At 52.4% G+C, this 16,967-nt stretch overlaps 1 protein-coding gene across 4 annotated transcripts in view; it reads right to left on the reverse strand.

The window, feature by feature from the left end:
* ADGRD2 (adhesion G protein-coupled receptor D2) overlaps window positions 1–16,967 on the reverse strand; it is a 28,643-nt gene that overhangs the window by 4,364 nt on the left and 7,312 nt on the right. For 3 of the 4 annotated variants that reach the window (XM_048052145.2, XM_048052132.2, XM_048052108.2), the window contains exons 9-25: window positions 16,530–16,641; window positions 15,818–15,952; window positions 15,561–15,681; window positions 14,886–14,991; window positions 14,551–14,606; window positions 13,334–13,460; window positions 13,118–13,221; window positions 12,830–12,932; window positions 12,410–12,563; window positions 11,479–11,612; window positions 10,722–10,837; window positions 9,246–9,366; window positions 4,481–4,522; window positions 4,216–4,269; window positions 3,705–3,849; window positions 3,366–3,424; window positions 674–704 (exon numbers count right to left, since the gene is read on the reverse strand). In XM_048052145.2, coding sequence (XP_047908102.2) covers window positions 674–704; window positions 3,366–3,424; window positions 3,705–3,849; window positions 4,216–4,269; window positions 4,481–4,522; window positions 9,246–9,366; window positions 10,722–10,837; window positions 11,479–11,612; window positions 12,410–12,563; window positions 12,830–12,932; window positions 13,118–13,221; window positions 13,334–13,460; window positions 14,551–14,606; window positions 14,886–14,991; window positions 15,561–15,681; window positions 15,818–15,952; window positions 16,530–16,641 — 1,720 coding nt within the window. The remainder of the gene's footprint in view (window positions 1–673; window positions 705–3,365; window positions 3,425–3,704; window positions 3,850–4,215; window positions 4,270–4,480; window positions 4,523–9,245; window positions 9,367–10,721; window positions 10,838–11,478; window positions 11,613–12,409; window positions 12,564–12,829; window positions 12,933–13,117; window positions 13,222–13,333; window positions 13,461–14,550; window positions 14,607–14,885; window positions 14,992–15,560; window positions 15,682–15,817; window positions 15,953–16,529; window positions 16,642–16,967) is intronic. The other variant, XM_066980575.1, reaches the window with a different exon arrangement.

Below are 16,967 nucleotides of genomic sequence, written 5' to 3' on the forward strand. Positions count from 1 at the left end.
AGAAGCTAAATGGCTGCTTTTAAGCTCATAAATCCATCCCTGTCTGAGCACCCCACCTTCCCCGGCTTCCCTTCTTTGGGAGAAAGTCACTTCTAACACCCGCCAGCGCCTTCTGAGGCAGCTGCTGTTTTCAAATACCCCGTGGCAGCAGAGAGCTGCTGGGGCTCCTGAAAGCAGCCTGGATCTCACCAGGCAGCCTGGCGTGCTGGTCCCTGCCAGAGCTGCCTGCCGTACCCGCTGCATCTCCGCTGCCTTCCAGAGCCCGCCGAGCGGCCCAAGGGGCTGGTGTGCAGCAAGCTGCAGACACGTGGAGGCAGCAGGGAAGCTGCCGAGACCCTGGGGACAGGCAGGTGGGAGCTGTGAGACAGGCACCTGCGGCTGAGCGCTGCTGGGTGCTCAGGTTACTGAGCTGGGTGCTGTGGGGAGGCAGCGCAGCGGGGCCTTCATGCACCCACTCTTCAGCTCCTGCTGCTGCCCTGTTCAGGGGGACGTAGATCCCTCAACAGCCTTGACAGGGCTGCAGCCACCAGGGCAGTTTGGAAATAAAACATTCCCTAAAGTCTTAGTAAAAATAACCTGCCCTCCACCCTCCGATCCACGCTCCACGATGCAACCAGAGAAAGCAGTACCAGCAGTAACAAAAATGAAAGGAAATGATGTAGGCAAATGTTACCTGAGGATTTGAATGCTGTCAGCTCCACGGCCTGAAAGAGGGGAGAACATTTGTTAACAGAAGGCACGAGTCTGTGTGCTTGGTGGCTGGAGCCCTCTGCCACCCCCCCAGGGCCAGGCAGGTCCCCCGTGGGCACCGAGCGGCCTCGCTGCCCTTGGCCCCCAGCCGAGCTCCTGCAGAGGCAGGGACGCAAAGCCTGCACCCCGGCCCCACAGAGATCCCGGGTGCTTTGCTTAGTGCTGCTGCAACCCCATGCTCCTCTCAGCCTGGGTGCCTGCTACAGACTGCAGCACAATCCAGGCGTGCAGCAGAGCGAACTTTCGGCCTGTGCTCTGGTGGAGAGACCACACGTAAACCTGCTCCGTGTGCCTAAGTGATGGTTAATGCTCTCCGAGGTGTGAAATTCCTGCTCCCAGCCCAACAGCAATAAACATCACCAAACAACATTTAAAAAAAGCTGAAACACAAAGAACATCTTGTCTGTGTTTGTATCTTCACTCGCTCAGTGTTTTGTCATTTTAAGTGTTTTCAAACGTTTTTAAGTAGCATCTTCTCTTCATCCCAACCATTGTGCAGCTGCCAGTGACATCCTTAATTCACAGCTCCTCCAGCGAGTTACATGACTCATTTAGTCAGGGAGCAGGAAAAACAGCCCAGACTTATATAACTAATGAGCGCAGAAAGCAGCGCCTACCCTGCGGAGGGTAGCACCACCTGGGCACGGAGGCACCCACCGCCTCGCCACTGAGGAGCCTGGCTCTGGACAGGGGCTCCCGGCACCCCGGGGCTGCTCAGCATCGCGGGGCCACCTCGGCTTCGTGGGGGGGCCCTGTGGGCACAGCGCCACTGGGGTGCGGATTCACATGGGGACCGGCCCTGTGCCCATCCTCACCCCCCGCAGACGCGGGCACCAGCCCGGCCTTTTGAAGGCTGCTGAAGGCACGTTAGTTAGCACGGAAACAAGTCCATTAAAAATGAAATGTTTAAGCGGCAAAGATACAGTAAAGTCCTAAGTGACCCTCACGCAGAGGAAAGCGGCTTCTATCTTTGCCTGCTAGGAAATGCCATGGCCTTGGCATTTAGGAAATCTGCCTCCTAATGCTCCCTGCATTAGAAAACTCAGGCCTCTGGGCTAATCTCTTTAACCCACGTCTCGCATTTTGTGCCAGGGAGCTTAGCCCTGGTCCCAGTTTACACAGCAAGCACCTGGCTGGCTGAGAAAAGCATCACCTGCGGATCCTGGTCGGTGTTTAGCACAAGGGAGGAACGGCATTAACCGCAATATAAATCAAGGGAGATGAAAATATGGATTTTATTGAGTGGCTTCAAAACGATATGCCAGCTATAGAAGTATTATCTATTGGATAAATAAGAGCTGTCTATGTGACACGGGTTTTCAAAGGATAAATATTAGAGAGGGAGAGAGAGATCCTTCAGTGAGAGACTTATATGAAAGTAGTGTTGGATTTTATTCTGAGGAAATTACAGCACTTGTATGTCAAGTGCACAAGGACTGATGATCATTTCAATAGTGGGAGATGGAAGTGGTATCAGAGTAGTCAAATTTAAATTGTTCTCCACTTTAGGCCATGCCTTGCTGAGCTCTACGTCAGACTCACTTCTGCTGGGGGGGTGAAACGGCTGCAGAACAATACAGGGCTGCCCTCCCTGGATGGATGCAGCTCAGCTGCACAGACAACAAGCCCCCGCTGCCCTTTTTAAACTTGCTGGCCCTGGGGGGAGTCTCTTGCCATGAGCTGCACGACTGCTGCTCGGTGCTTCACGTACTCAAATTCACGAGCTCCTTCTGTTCATTTATATCCCCTGCTGTAAATCAGCCCCCAGATGCGCCCCCCTCCTGGAGAGGAGCTGCAAGCCCTGGGTGCGGCCGGGAGCAAAGCTGTGGCAGCGCTGGTTCCCGCAGCCAGAGGCGAGCTCTCTGCTTGGAAGTGGCTGCTTGGGGGCTTCCTCCCCGCCTGCCCCCCTGCAGGCACTCTCCTGCTCTCCCGTATTGCCCTCCGCTGACTGCCCTGCCCCAGGCCAGCCCAAGAGGTCAGGCAACAGCCTCCCGAGCCAAGCCCCCACGGGCACCGCGGAGCCAAGACAGTTCCCAGCCAGGAGAGCCTCCCTGCCGGCCGGCCGCGCTCTCCTCCCCCTGAGCAGCATCCTATGCTCCTGCAGAGGATGGCAAATGCTCCGTTGCATCTGGCTTGATTACTAGAAGTGGCAATTATGGGCATGAAGACACTTATCTTAAGTTATTTAAATGACTTAAATGAATATACTACTAATAACCAGTACGTATTTTAATAAATGAGCGTGTTCAGGGTTCGTATCAAGACCTTTTTTTGTTTCAGTCCAGGCAGACCACGTGTCTAGATTGGTCCTCAGGAACAGGGCATACACGCTGTGATAACACACTGTCTCTGGTCCACTACAAACACTTGGCAAGTGGTGTAACACCCTGGGACAGAGGGAATCATCGTTATCCTCGGTCTGCAAACAGGATGGATGAGTCAGACAGCTTCTGGGACTTGCTCAACATAAACCACTGAATTTGTGCCAGAGCTGGTAACACCACCAGGTGTTCCGAGGCCCAGCCCGTCGCTAGAACCTCTGTATACCATTCCTACATAACTGTTATGCTCTGTATATGGGTGAAGGTGGAAGAATATCAGAAGACATTACATACCGGTCTCTCTGGTGACATAATTGATGAAATCCCCATGGGAATTTTGGCTCCAAAGTTGCCTAGGGGGGAAGAAGCACAATGAGTTTGGAGACCAGAGAGCAGAAATATTCAAGCTTTACCAAGAACTCAGTTCTTTGTGCCCCCTAAATATCTTCCACTGAAGCAAAGGGACCAACCAGGTTATCCGCATAATTGCAAGTAAATCCTTGTACCCACAAACAGGTTGGAGCCTGCAATACCTTCCTTCCCATTCCTACTGCCACTTTCATGCCTTGGGAAAAACGTTTTACTGTGGTCTCATCCCACAGCCTGAGCAACAGCAGTGACAATCCTCTTTACCTTTGTTGGTGATGTTCTTCACTGGTGGGTCTTTCTGCACAGGGCTCGACAAGGCACGCTCAGCTGCAGAAGGACTCAGTTTCCCGGTCTCCCAGGAGGTCGTGTTTCTTGGACTTGATAAGTAGTTGATGGGATGAGAGCAGTTCTGTGGTGACAGGGAAGAGACACAGGACAGTGAAATCTGCAACTTGTCTTTGCTGGATCCAGGTCCAACTTTGAAGACTGGTTTTATCTGCACTGCTGCCCCTGGCGCTTGGACTCCCATCCCACCCCGGTACTGAAGGCTGCTTTCTAACTAGGGCAGGTGATCTTTGGGTCTGCATTGTCCAACAGGACTGCAACAAAGGGATTCAGTCTCTGCCGTTCTTCCTACATTGGACGAGTAAGGAGGAAAAATAAGACTTCTTTCCAACATCATCTCCTCAAAGAAGTCCAAATGTATACTTAGGGCCCTCCTCTAGTGGCTAAACGATGAGCAAATGGGGGCAGCAAGGCTTCCTTGCAAACTTACTGTGAATGAGAGTGCTTTCTTCTTGTCCTTCATCCTCTGGATGGCATTCCTCACCTGGAGCAAGGCAAGGACATTAGAGAGGGCCACAGCAACTCTTGCAGAGCAAGAGATCCTCCAGGAAGTCATGGAGAAAAAGCAATAGCTGTCCCAGAAGCACAGTCTGGGCTACGCTGTCTGTTGTATCTACTACAATCCCAGCTACCCCTTAACTGCTACTAAACACTTGCTCTGTAGTGACAGAGCCCCAGCCAGGGATATCTCTTACCTCGCTGTTATAGATTGCATAGACCAGGAATATATACACGCCCTGAAAAGGAGAGAGCACAGGAAGTCAGAGATGTACAGCTGTTTGGCTGCTACCTTCCACAGGAGGAAATGAACTTGATGAGTATTAGAATAGGTGGCGACCTAAGGAGAAGAGGCACAGGCACTGGGCATAGCACAGCCAGGGGACAGCTGGGCTAGAGGGATGTTCCTTAAAATCCGACCTGAGAGCAGGCTCTTTACAGAGAATCCAAAGCAGAGAAGGTCACCCCCCGGTCACTCTTCCTTTTCCTCTCCCTCTGTTTCACCTCGGGAGCAGCAGTTTGGGCACTCAGCAGAGGCTGCTCCGCACCTCTCTCGTGTGACGGACGGAGAGCTGGCATCTCCTGCTCGGCCCCTCTGCTCCCCTCACCCCCAAGCTCTCCCACACTCCTGCTCACTTGTGCATGCAAAATCCCCCCAGAAACACCTCCTTCAGATCTCAGAGACAGAAACCACCAGGAATTTGTTGCAAGAGGAACCCAAATCCAGGAAGCAGCCCTCCCTTTCCACTGAGCCCGGGGAGATGGGCTTGAGCCACCCTCCCACAAAACGCAGCATGATGCCATGGGCAGATCCGCTGTCCTACACAGTGACAGCCCACGGTGTGTCAGCAGGAAACTCCAATGCAAGTTTAGAGGGTACAGATCCAGAGGCTTTGCCCAGCCTGGACAAAGCTTTCCCCTTCTCAGACCAGGACCTCACAGCTTGGACAGCACAGCCGTGGCCACCCTCTCCCTTCCCACCAAACTGGTGCTCCTGTATGCAAATACTGGGAACCAGCATGCAAGCAAACACTCTGCCACGGCCCAAAGCTTGGTCAGAGCCCACTGACCGCTCGCGGCTCACGCAGGGTGTGCGATGGGCACAGCCCGCAGCGAGCACCACCTGGAGGCCACAGCCAGGGGCTAATTACAGCTCCAGACCAACAATTTTGGCCTTAAGGCAGCCCTATCTGGCCCACCAGATTTATGTTATATCTGTGGGGTGTTTGTTATCGCAGCTAGATAAATCAGCTGCAGCAAGAAAAGTAATCCATCTTGTCTTCAATGAGCCTTGCTCTTCATCTGCGAGCTCTTGGCAGGCGTAATGGTAGCAATACCCTGGCGCCGTGCCATGACCTGTCCTTCAGACAGCAATGCTGGTCACTCCTCCAGACCAGATTTCTGGTCGGGCTGCCAAGGCAGGTCTTCCTTGAAATAATCATTCTGTATGAAAGCGGGGTGGGGGAGGGAGCGGTGAGGTCGGCTGGGAGGAGAGCAAGGAAGGAGAGGAGGCCCAGCTGCAGCGGGCGGAAGCAGAGCCATGGCGCGGAGCGGTGCTGGAGGAGCCGCTCCTGCCTGCTCCTGCCCTGCTCCTGCCCACACCGCCAGCTCCCAGGGCAAGGCAGAGCTGCCATCCTCCCCGGGGACCTCCATCACGAATGGCACCTACTCCACTCAGGGGGGGTTTGGAGACGCCGAGCCAGCTGCGCTCCCGCTGCAGGAGCCCGGAGAGGGCCCAGTGCGTCGCGTAGCCTGGGAAGGGAGGGGACAAACCCACATTTGTCAGCAAGCGGCCATCATTAGGAAATAACTACTCAGCACAGTCCTGTGCAATCCTCCAGACCAGTCCCAGAAGCTGCTGCACCAGTAGGAGATATTTTAAATAGCTCTGAGTACAAAGACATCCAGCCGGAGGCCTGCCCCAAAGGGGACGGTGGCGCCGCACGCCCAGGCAGTGTGGAGCACCCAGGAGGCCACAGCGGCGGGGCAGCAGCGTGTGTGTTCCACAGCCGAGCCACCAAAACACCTCTGGCTGTCCCACCTCCACCGAGACACAGCTGGCAACCACCTGGGGGACCCTTCCCGCTCTGCTGGCCTGGTTCGGATGGGCCGAGCCGGCCGGGCCAGCACTGTCCCCGGCTGACATCAGGGAGCTCTGCTGCTTGTGCTCCGTGGGTGCCCACAGGTACCGAACCAAGGGTAATTAGTCAGTGTTGTACAGAAAAGCAACCTTTTTTTTTTTTTTCCTGCAGCTGTCTCATGGGAATTTCAAAGCCCAGTGCCTGGCAAGGCTCATCTGGACAAGACCAATGGGTGGTTTCACCTGTACTGGCAGAGGTCCTGAAGCCCTCGCAGTATCAGCAGAGCTGAGCAAGAAGGAGCCCTGGGGTGGCTCCAGTCCCCTCCAGTCACCCCTCACGCTGGTGACGGAGTGAGGGACTCATTTTGGTTGGGCTTTGGCAGCAGCACTGCAGCCTCCCCGGCCCAGCACCACGCAGTGCTGCTTCTCACTGGGCTGAATTCTTGTGCTGCCTGGCTGGAGAAGGAGTTGTCATGTTTGGTGTCGACGCACAGAGTAACCTTGAAAACAGGCTTCAGTTTCCGCAGATAAACAGAAAGCAGTCAAACAAACAAACAACTACAGCAGCAAAACTTTCCTACACAACACCAGCACATAAAGAAGCACACTGGCCTTAAAGGAAATCCCAAGGTGATCTATAGAAGTTGTCCTCAATAGGACAGCCAGCAAAGGAGCTGAAATGTGACGCTTTTATCCCTGCTTTCTCTCAACTCCACGGCTTCCCACCAGCATCACGCTTTCTTTTCTAGGGTAATATTTAAACTGACCTAACTTAGCAATGAAGGAGCAGAAGGCAAACAAGCACAGCACATTCATGGGCAAACCCTTGACTGTTTGCCCACACAAGAGACCGGGCTCGTACCGAGTGTTAGGAGAAAGAAGGAAAACAAAAGAAGCAGTAAGTTGGAAAGCAAGGGAAGAAAACAAATCCTGATCCAGCCAGCATCCCTGCTCCTCTCACCTAAGGTGGACATTGCTATGGGTTGTGAGAGGGGGTCTCAGGAGACATATCATCCAGAGGATACATTTATTCATTTCAGAAGATATTTCTTGCCCTTCCAAAAAAAAAAACAAACATATGCCTCACATCCATGTTACAACCACCTGCATCATATAGCCTCTCTGCTGTCATCAGTGATGAGGCAAAGGCTGAATGAACCATAGAAGATGCAGTCTGGGAAGTGACACTGTCAGGATAGCATCATGAGGCATTAGCAGTCGCTGAACCAGGGAACTTGTCGTGGGGTTCCTCTTGCCATTGCCGGGTCGCAGAGGGAAGAGCAGCCCTGAGTGCTGCTGGAAAGCAGTTCCCCTGAGAGCTAACCAGCCTGAGACCCTCAGCAGCACCCCGCTGCTGTGATACATACGCTCACGTTTTTACAGCATGAAAGCTGAAGCAAGGCAGAGACCTTTCAGCATCAGAACAACTGACAGAATAGTGCTGGGAAGCTGTACTCTGATCTGCCTCTCTCTGCTGATGTTGATGGAGTTCGCCTGTGCTGAGAAATGGTTTTGCTGTGAACAAAAAGATGCTGGTGCTGTCCTCAGCCCTGTTCGTCTTAGCATCTCTTCACAGCACTGAGCTTGGAGTTCTCTGCTGCTTGATAATCCAAGCATGGCATGAGGAGGCAAGGAGAACTGAGGCTGTATTTAAGTACAGTCAGCACAGGCTTCCTGCCACCCTGCTGGTATCCTTAATAGCAGAGACGTCCAGAGGCTGCCCTTTGGCCTTAGGATTTCCCCATCCAAGAGCTGACAGATGTGCATGAGCAGCACCCAGCCACTGGACCAGTGCCAGCCACAGGCAGAATGTGCCTTGGAGCAACCACACATCTTGTGCACATGGTGATAACGCCTGCCTTTCACCCTTGGATATCTGGGCCAATGTTACACCGAAGCCTGCCAAGTAAGCCAGAGGGAAGCACTGGAACTCTCCTGCTCCATAGACGAAAGCTTCTGCACTGGCCATTTTCTATTGCAGCCAAAGGAACAATGGAGATGCGGGTGGAGAACCCTTTGAGTCCCAGTGGCTTGGAGGATAGTGCCTGATTGCTCTCTTGAATTGGATCCCCCAGAGTAAGATTTGTCCTCAAGCGCCTGGCAAGGGACTTTGAAAAATGTGTCTGTGAATATCTGGTAGAAAGGCCCAGGACTGGCTGCGTGGGTACACCCAGATGGTTTTTGTATCAGTGCTGGCTTAGCACTGGGAGCTGGACTGCGTCCATGCATGTTCTCCTCTGCATGGCTCTCTGCTGACGGTAACTACCTGTTCGCAGAGAAGTCTGCCTTCTGCCTGGGGACATTTGTCTCTCCTGCAAATGTCAGGAGCAATGCTGTTTAGTGCTTCTCTAGCTCCATCTACAGCTGCTTTCTCTCGAGGTTTGGAAGCTTTCACCGACCAGGTGGATGATGCTTTGAATGTAGGTGGCAAGCACAAGTTCTGGGACTTCAGCAAGTCCTTACAACATTTTGTCACCCCGTGTCCCTGAGTTTCACCTTTTCTGAGGCCATGTGAACAGCTCTACCTCAGTGCAGAGCTGAGTGCTCCTGGCTGCTGTAACTATTACCATTTGCTTTGCTCTCTTAACCACATACAGGCTGCTTAAAATTTTAAGCTCTTTGAAGAAACCAGTAAAGTTAGAAGCAAATATTAAGTACTGCTTCACACACCAGGGTTACTTTCTGTCCTGCAGAGATCCCTATCAATACAAATGTATTAACAACAGTGACTCATACATATGCCAGCACTCAGGAGTCACACCAGAAGACACAAGACTGCCAAATATTCCTAACTAGCAGGAGAGATGGGTTACACTGAAGCGCAAGGAGCTGCAGGTACCTGCTTGGCTGTGAGGCGAGGCTCCCGATGGCACAGGACTCACCTGGAGGGAGTTGAGCACGATGAAGACATAGGCCCAGACGATGCTGAGGTGGACAAGGACCCCACACACCCATGTCAGCCCCAGCACGGGCAGCAGCACCAAGATGGGCTTGGCTGTGGCCCTGTCACAAAGAAGAGCTCCGAGTTACTTGGGCGTATTTCCAAGCCGAAATGCTACGCACTGGCACCCCACCAGCACCCCTCTCCCAGCACCACCATGAGGATCTCAGCCGTGCCCCATGTGCTCGAGCTCAGCACCTCCTGGCAAAGTGCCCCAGCCTGCCAAGTGCCCACCCTGGCCCTGCAACCACTGCCAGGGGCTTGCTGCCATCTGCCTGGGGCTCTGCACGAGGTTGCAGAGCACTGCGGAGTTTAGAGCGCTCTGCTCTGCACCGTGCAGGTTAGAAGACAGCTTTCCTTGTCTCCGTGCGGGAAACGGCTCTGTGCCCCCAGCAAGTGCCTACCAGACGGTGTGTTGTGCAAGCAGCACCCAACATGGCAGCTATGAAACAAAGTTCTTTGCAAACAAAATTAGAGGAGAAAAACCAAACGCTTCACCTCCTGGCCCCCCGTGTGCTAGCCCTGCTCTTTTTTTATCATTGGCAGTTAGCAAGAAGGGAGCTCTTTGACGTCATTAGCCATGAGAAGGCAGCTATTTCCCCCAAGTCGCTGCCACAAGCAGGACTTCTGCAATTGTTTTATTAGCATATGGATGTCACCCTGCCCTCCTGCATTGCCCTATCTTTCTGCTTCTGTAAATTTGGGAAAATTTATTTATGATAGAGGGGAACAATGCGTGTCTAGCAGGGGTATCCGGCGCCAGCTAACAACAATAAAAATTCACAGAGGATGATAAAGTAGTGACTCAAGCAGCAGTTTTTTAGAGGTCTCCCTACATTAACTGATTACAGAAGTCCATGCTGCTTCTCCTTGCCCATGTATGTAACCCCCACCAGGGCTCCTTTTGATCCACCAAGTCCCAAACACATACAGAAAATGCTTCTTATTATGGTAAACAGCCTGACCGCCCCGCACTTGGTTCATCTAGCATCCTTCTGACGGGCATGCACTAAGTAAGGGATGAGTTTGAACTGCAGTGCTCTGTGAAGTGGAGAGGACTCACTTCTGTGGCTCAGAGCCCTAGAAAATTCCAGGAGACTAGGCACCTAACGTCATTTGGTTCCTGGAAATGCCCCAGATTGCCACCTCACTTCCCTATGCTTCTATTTTGCAGGATGTCTGCGTGTCTGCCAACAAGCTGCTCAGCAGCTCAGAGGCCTACTGTTCTCAGTGGTGTAGTTGTTCCAGCAGAGACTGCCTTTGGGTGATGCACAGGTACTGTGGAGGAGAAAATCCCTTCTGTCCTGACTGCTTTTCATTGCACCCCCCAAGGCAAAGATGCTCAGCTTAACAGTAATTCCACCATTTCAAGCCCAGACCAGCCAGTGTGGGGATACCCAGCCGCTGCCCTGCTCACCAAATCTGTATTCCGATCTGGTTTTCCAGGCTGCTGTTGGGCGTCAGCATCTTTGATCTCCTGCGAGCACTGGACACAGTCACCATCACCACCCGGAAAAGCACAAAAGTATTCACCTGTCAGAAAAGAGCCAGTGGACCCCATGAGCTATTGTGAGCTTCAGCGTGGTGAGCCTTTTCTGCTGGGAAGTCAATAACTAGTTTCAGAACATAGGGAGAACGTATCACTCCTGACAAAGCTTTAAGTAAAATACTTTATAGAGCTATCTGCACAAGTATCAAATCTATAAAACTTATCTCAAAACCTCTCCCACAGAATGTATTGTTGAGTGTCAGCTCTAGTCCCCTTATGCATTTCACCTTTTTCTGCTACTGTGCTGTTCTGGAGTGATACTGATCCTACTTCAGGGAGGTAGCTGTTCCCATGCAACAAGCAGACCTTTAATTAAGGCAATGTCACAGTCAACCTACACATTTACCTACATTCCTAGTCCAAGAGCCAATACAAGAACATAGGGCAGCATAATTTTCTTAAAACACTTTTTTCTATCAAAAAGCTGCTTTGGTTAAAAAGATGTAATTGTATTGTGCTAGCATGTATGAAGTGTAACAAAAATTCCCCCATAAAAGCAGCGAGGACAATGGGGCCAGCGAGCAAGCACCTTAGCTACAGAAATGCTGCCACCGCTGACCCTGCGATGCTTTCCCAAAACCAGACACGCGGGAATCACACCTTGCAGGAAGGTTTCGGCACTTACTGCCAGGATGAAGAGAACCGGCCCGACAAAGGCCCAGATGACATTGGTCTGAACGTTCAGCCAGCAGCGGCTGTCTGCCACGTACTTGTTAAAGGAAGTCGCAAGGGTCACAGCCACGATAACGGCTGGAAGGCCTGCAACCACACACACAAAAGGAAATCAGAACCCAGGAAAACCAAGAATGACCCAGGCAGATTGGCTGTGCTCTAGACAATTGCTTCAAAACCCCCCCGTGACCAGACACGCTCCAGCATGAGGCAGCTTAGCCTCTTAAACCCCATGTGCAACATCAATTTACTGCAGCTCAAATCTGTCCCAGCTCTACAGGACCAGATTTATATGCTGTCAGCATCATTCTCTTAGGTATAAAGCATTCCTAGTCCTGAGCCCTGATCAAAGCAATTTACTCCTCACAATGCTTTTTTAACAATCAAAGACATAAAACAATGCAAAATACTGGGGCCAGTTGTCCACCATCCAACTAGGTATGTGTTTTGCAAGGAGCAAAAGAAGCTTGACCTAAAGAGGCTCTTCTGATACAAAACTCTGCTTATTCTATGTCCCCAAAGGACTCACTCAGAATAAAGGCTGCTTAGTCAACGTGTTTATACATTAATTACCATCACAGTAGTAATTATCTCCAAGAATAAGAACTTACCATAAACCTCCTCCTCTAGTTCTTTGAACTGAACCCTTGGTTTTAGAAAAACAACAGAAATGTTTTTAACTTACACTCTAAGACTGGCAGTTTGACACATAAGGGTAAAAAAGCCTCTACAGAACAGCGGCTCCCAGCTCTCATATTGAATCGAACCAAACATTTGTCTGGCTCAGCATCGCTATTGGGGGAATCTCTCCTATTGAAACTTTTGCTAGAGAAAAAATTGACACATTTTTTTTGAGTTCCCAATGCAGAGGAAGCTGCAGATACCCCAGCCTGTCAAATAGTAGAACTTCATTCTCCTGTCTTCACTCATGTTGACTGCTACCACTTTGCTCCACAGGAGAAGTCCCTCTACCAGCATCCACGAAAAGGCTGCCATGAAGAAGAGATGAAGGAAGGCAGTGACCATGAAACACACCACCTGGAGAGAAAAGAAATCGCATGCTGTTACAGGAAGGGCAGTCCTCTGGAAACTTCTCAGAGCGTGGTCAGGAAGAAGACAGGAACCTGCAAATTGTGCTGCAGGGTGGGCAGGATATAACTGCTTACATTTACAAGTTACTTAAAGTTACAGGGAATTAACAAAATGTTATTAGAAGGAATTAAACTTCTGTTCTGTTTGCTCTTACAATAACACTTAGCAGAACTGGTCCTGCTGGGTAAATGGGATACTTTCAGTGAGCGTACCTGGTTGGTCTTGGCCAGTTCACTGAACATGAGCAGAGCTTCTGCTGCAGCTAAGGCAAAGATGAGGTTCTTGTGCACAGTTGTTCGCTCACTCTTGGGGACACTGAGGAAGGAGACACGAAGCCCTCAGCTGCAGTCACATTAAAGGGTGCACAAGCTCTGTCTAGTGCTTACTGGGCAGCTTCTTCCCACCCACCTACATAACCGTACCTTGTTTGTGTCCTTGTTCGGAAGCAAAACGTCAAAAAAAAATACAGAGAAGGCAACAAGTGTCTGGAATTTTCTTACCCAACTGCCAAGAATAAAATAAAGGTAGCAATCAGGGCACAGAAGGAAACTCCACATCCAATAAAAGTCAAGGTCTGTAGTGTGATCTCCTCCTTGGTGGTCCTCTGCTCCAATCATGAAGCAACAAAAGACACAAAACCCCCACAAATTACCCACATGCTGCTTGCAGTTCTTGCACCCACCCCACAGAGCAGTAGAGAAAGGCTGCTCACTTACCTGCATCTCGTACACTTGCAGCAGCACTGCAAAGTTTGTGGTGTGGTTGCAGAAACAGGCAGTGGAGTCCGGGAGAGAAGTCACCACAGAGCAGCCAGCTGTCGACCACATCCCGCCAGCATCTGGGCTAACATGCAGCGAAAGACAAAGAAACACGTGGAAATTGCCATCCACAAGATGTAAAGACAAGGTGCTAAGGGAAGTTCATTGTCCCAGAAGAAGCAGAGTTGAAATGAGGAAGAAGAGGATGTCAGAGACAGGTCTTCATGTGGACTTTGGTTTGGATTGTCTCAGCACATTTACCTTATCCATCAGAAAACAGATCTAGCATCAATGTGTGTAATACAAAGTACAGTTCAGCCACTGCTGCTTTAAACAAAGCTCAGTAACTGCACAGCTCTGGGAAGAGCTCCTTCTAAGCACATTCACTGACAGCATCCCTGGACCAGACATCTAACCCTCTCCATTGGCTTGGCTGCCACAGTTCCACCGGAGTCTTGATTTCCAAGGCAGGACAGCCTGTCTGCAGCCGGCCAGCTGCTCAGCGCTGCCCAGGCAGCTAGCAAAGCTCCAGATTTGAATTTCCTATGCAGGGACCAAGGCTGCACTGGCTCAGCTTGTTCTCACTGGGCAGCACTGCCCTTCTGAGTGTGTGGTACCAAGGCAAGACCAAATTCAGACCAGGGCTGGTGGAACTGTTTGTGCAGCAAGCAGCTCCCTCCGAAAACACGCTCTGCTCACCTTCCCCAAACGCAACCATGCCTATTACAAGACTGTGACTCCAAAGAGGTCTTTTGCAGTTGAATGACTTAATTGCAAATCCATAATACATCACAGTCTCAGTGCTCTCACTGTGGTGACATTCAGCAAAAACATGTCTCAATGCCACGCAGTATTTATGAGGCTTGGGAGCCCTGAGTATTTGTTGTGCTATATATCTCGGCCCAGCCCTTCTTTGTTGCAGACAACAATCACAGTTAACGGGCTTTCCATTTTAGTTGTACATACTTCATTAAAGGTCACTTGCTTTTGAGTGACTTTTCCAAAGGAAATCTTCCCAGGAGAGAGCTCTGTTCCATCAGATGGAGGATGTCAGCATGCAAAGCATGCAAAGAATTACAGGTCCCTACTTTTACCATTATATTTGTATCGTTATGTTTGGTTTACAGTGGAAATAAAAGTTTGTAAATCTGGGGACCTGAAGAGAAACAAGGCACCTGAGGCTGAAGTTCCAGAAGGCACAGATGGGCCCCGGCGGCTTGTCGGGCAGATCCTGCAGGAGAGATGGACAAGAGGAGGTCATGCAGCCCTGCACGTACATCACATGGACATCGCTCCCTGGGCTGCAGTGGACCAGAGCACGGGCTGTCAGCCCCAGACAACGCCTCCCCGGGGAAACAGGAGTCAAGGTGAGAGCCGGGCACTGGACACGCGTTAGTCCAAGAGCTCCGGGGCCCTTGGGCAAAGTCTCCGCAGGGCCTGGGGGGCTCGGGCTTTACAACTGGCCTGGGAGGGGGTTCCCCGGGGCTCCCCGGCCCCCTGTCCCGGGTACCTCGATGCGGTGCTGCAGGCGGTAGCGCACAGACGTGCTTATCTCCTGGTCGTCGCTGAGCAGAGCGGCCGAAATGACGGCGGTGCCCACCGCGGTGCGCAGGTACCTGCGAGGCAAAGCGTGCTGCTCGGGGACCCGCCACAGCCGTGCTCGGGGGCAGGACCGCACCGGGCACACACAGGGCAGGCGGGGACCTCCAGGGCCGCTGCTCCGGAGGTACGGGGCGGGGGAGACCCCCGAGCACCGAGCGAGCAGCGGTGTGCGGGCGGCCACCCCCACCTAGCGGGCGCGGGGCGCAGCGGGGCTCTGCTGCCCGGCTCCCGCTGCCCGGCTCCTGCTGCCCGGCTCCGGCAGCCCCCGGTTCTGCCCGGCCGGGGCCCCGCCGCAGCCCCCCCGCAGCCCCCGGCTCGCCCCCGGCAGCGGGAGGTGGTGCGGAGCCCGCGGGACACGGGCAGAGCCCAGCCCGGCACTGCCCGGTGTGCCCAGGTCTCTGCTTGCACAGAGCACCGACCGCTGAGCCCCCCCCGCTGCTGTCCGGCCGCCCCGCAGAGCAGGGGGCAAGGGGAAATGGGGTGGGATGGAGCAGGGTGGAGGTGACCCCAGAGCAGGGGCACTGAGGGGCTCAGCACGGACTCCGAAATGAACACCCCAGCCCCGGGGTTCTGCTTCACTCACTTCTGTCCTCTGTCGGAGGCAGCCATGTCCTGGGAGGCCGTGGCGCTGCCGTGGCCGGTCAGGCAGCGCTGGAGGGAGCCGTAGCCAAACCACATGTTCTTCACCGTGACCCTGCGGAGACCTGGGCAGAGAGAGCCCTGTGGGACGGGTGCAAGCACTCCCCGGGACTGCCAGCGGGCACAGTGAGGACCCTTCCTCCCATTAAAGGTGTTGTGGAAGTGCCACAGGGACAACCAGGGACAGGCTTCGCAGCCTACCTTTGGCTTTCAGCCTTTGCATCTCTTCCTCGGGAACTTCAATGAGGTCAGGCCTGTCTTTTTCGGGGCTCTGGATCAGGTATGCCTCACTGCTCAGGTCTGGCCTGCTCAGTTCCAGCTTCCTGACCTCCATCCCTGTGGCAGGGGCAAGATCAGGTTTTGAAGCAGGGTTCACCCTTCCTCCAGGGCTATTGCACAGCACAATGCCACCAGGACATTACAGCCCCAGGCAAGACAGAAGCAGCAGATAGATCCCTTTCATCTGCATCTGGGCTCAGTTTGTCTCTTGTACCCAAAGGTTCCTTACAGTCCTTTTAACCCACTTGTTTTCTCACAGTGGCCCAAGTTCTGTTCTTACAGATAACAGCCTGCAGAAGTGGACTGAGAGGGGAACATGGTAGGTGCCTCCCCTCCATCCCGATACAGAAGAAAAGGATGCCTGGTAGGCAGCCAGTGATGCCATGTGCTGAACGGAAAGGAGCTGGGATCTGTCCAACCTGAGCCATCACTGACTCAGGCACACCCAGGAGAGAAGTCCTGAACTAAAAGGGGGTTTGGAGAGGTGCCTCCCACACTGCGACACTTCTGCACAAAGGAAAGGGGGAGGAGGCCGTAAGGGTTAGCAAGGGATGAGCTGGAAGCCAGGCAGGATGACTAAGCTGGGTCCCTGTGAGATGCCCGCCTCTGCCCTGCCATCACCAGTGCCACTCACCAACATTCCTGTGCTGAATTGTGATCTTTGTCCTCCCTGCGGTCAGCAGTGGGGCTAGGAGTGACACCATTCTGTCGCAGAGCTCAACAACAGCCATAGGCCCTCTGATAACCTGGAAACGTGCAGAGAACAAGAGGAGTCAGCACCTGTACTGCCAGCTCGCACTGCTTACAGCTCACAGGAGTTTTCTTATACGCTTAATGTTCGGCAGAAAAAGAGATGTTGGGACTCAATGCTTCTGCTTTGCTTTTCTCTGTCTTCTTTAAAGAAAAATGTTCCCAGTTCCTTCAGCAGCGGTGGAGAGACTGGCAAAAAGGGAAACTTGACCGTCTTTATAAACAGTCATTAAAATAGCAAGCAAATAAATAAATCAACAAATAAAACAATCTTCTGGAAAAAAAAAAAAAGCATTTTAGGCCTGGCTCCTTATTTTTTCAA

Source organism: Anser cygnoides, chromosome 20, assembly GCF_040182565.1.
Source record: "Anser cygnoides isolate HZ-2024a breed goose chromosome 20, Taihu_goose_T2T_genome, whole genome shotgun sequence".
NCBI classification, from domain to species: Eukaryota; Metazoa; Chordata; class Aves; order Anseriformes; family Anatidae; genus Anser; species Anser cygnoides.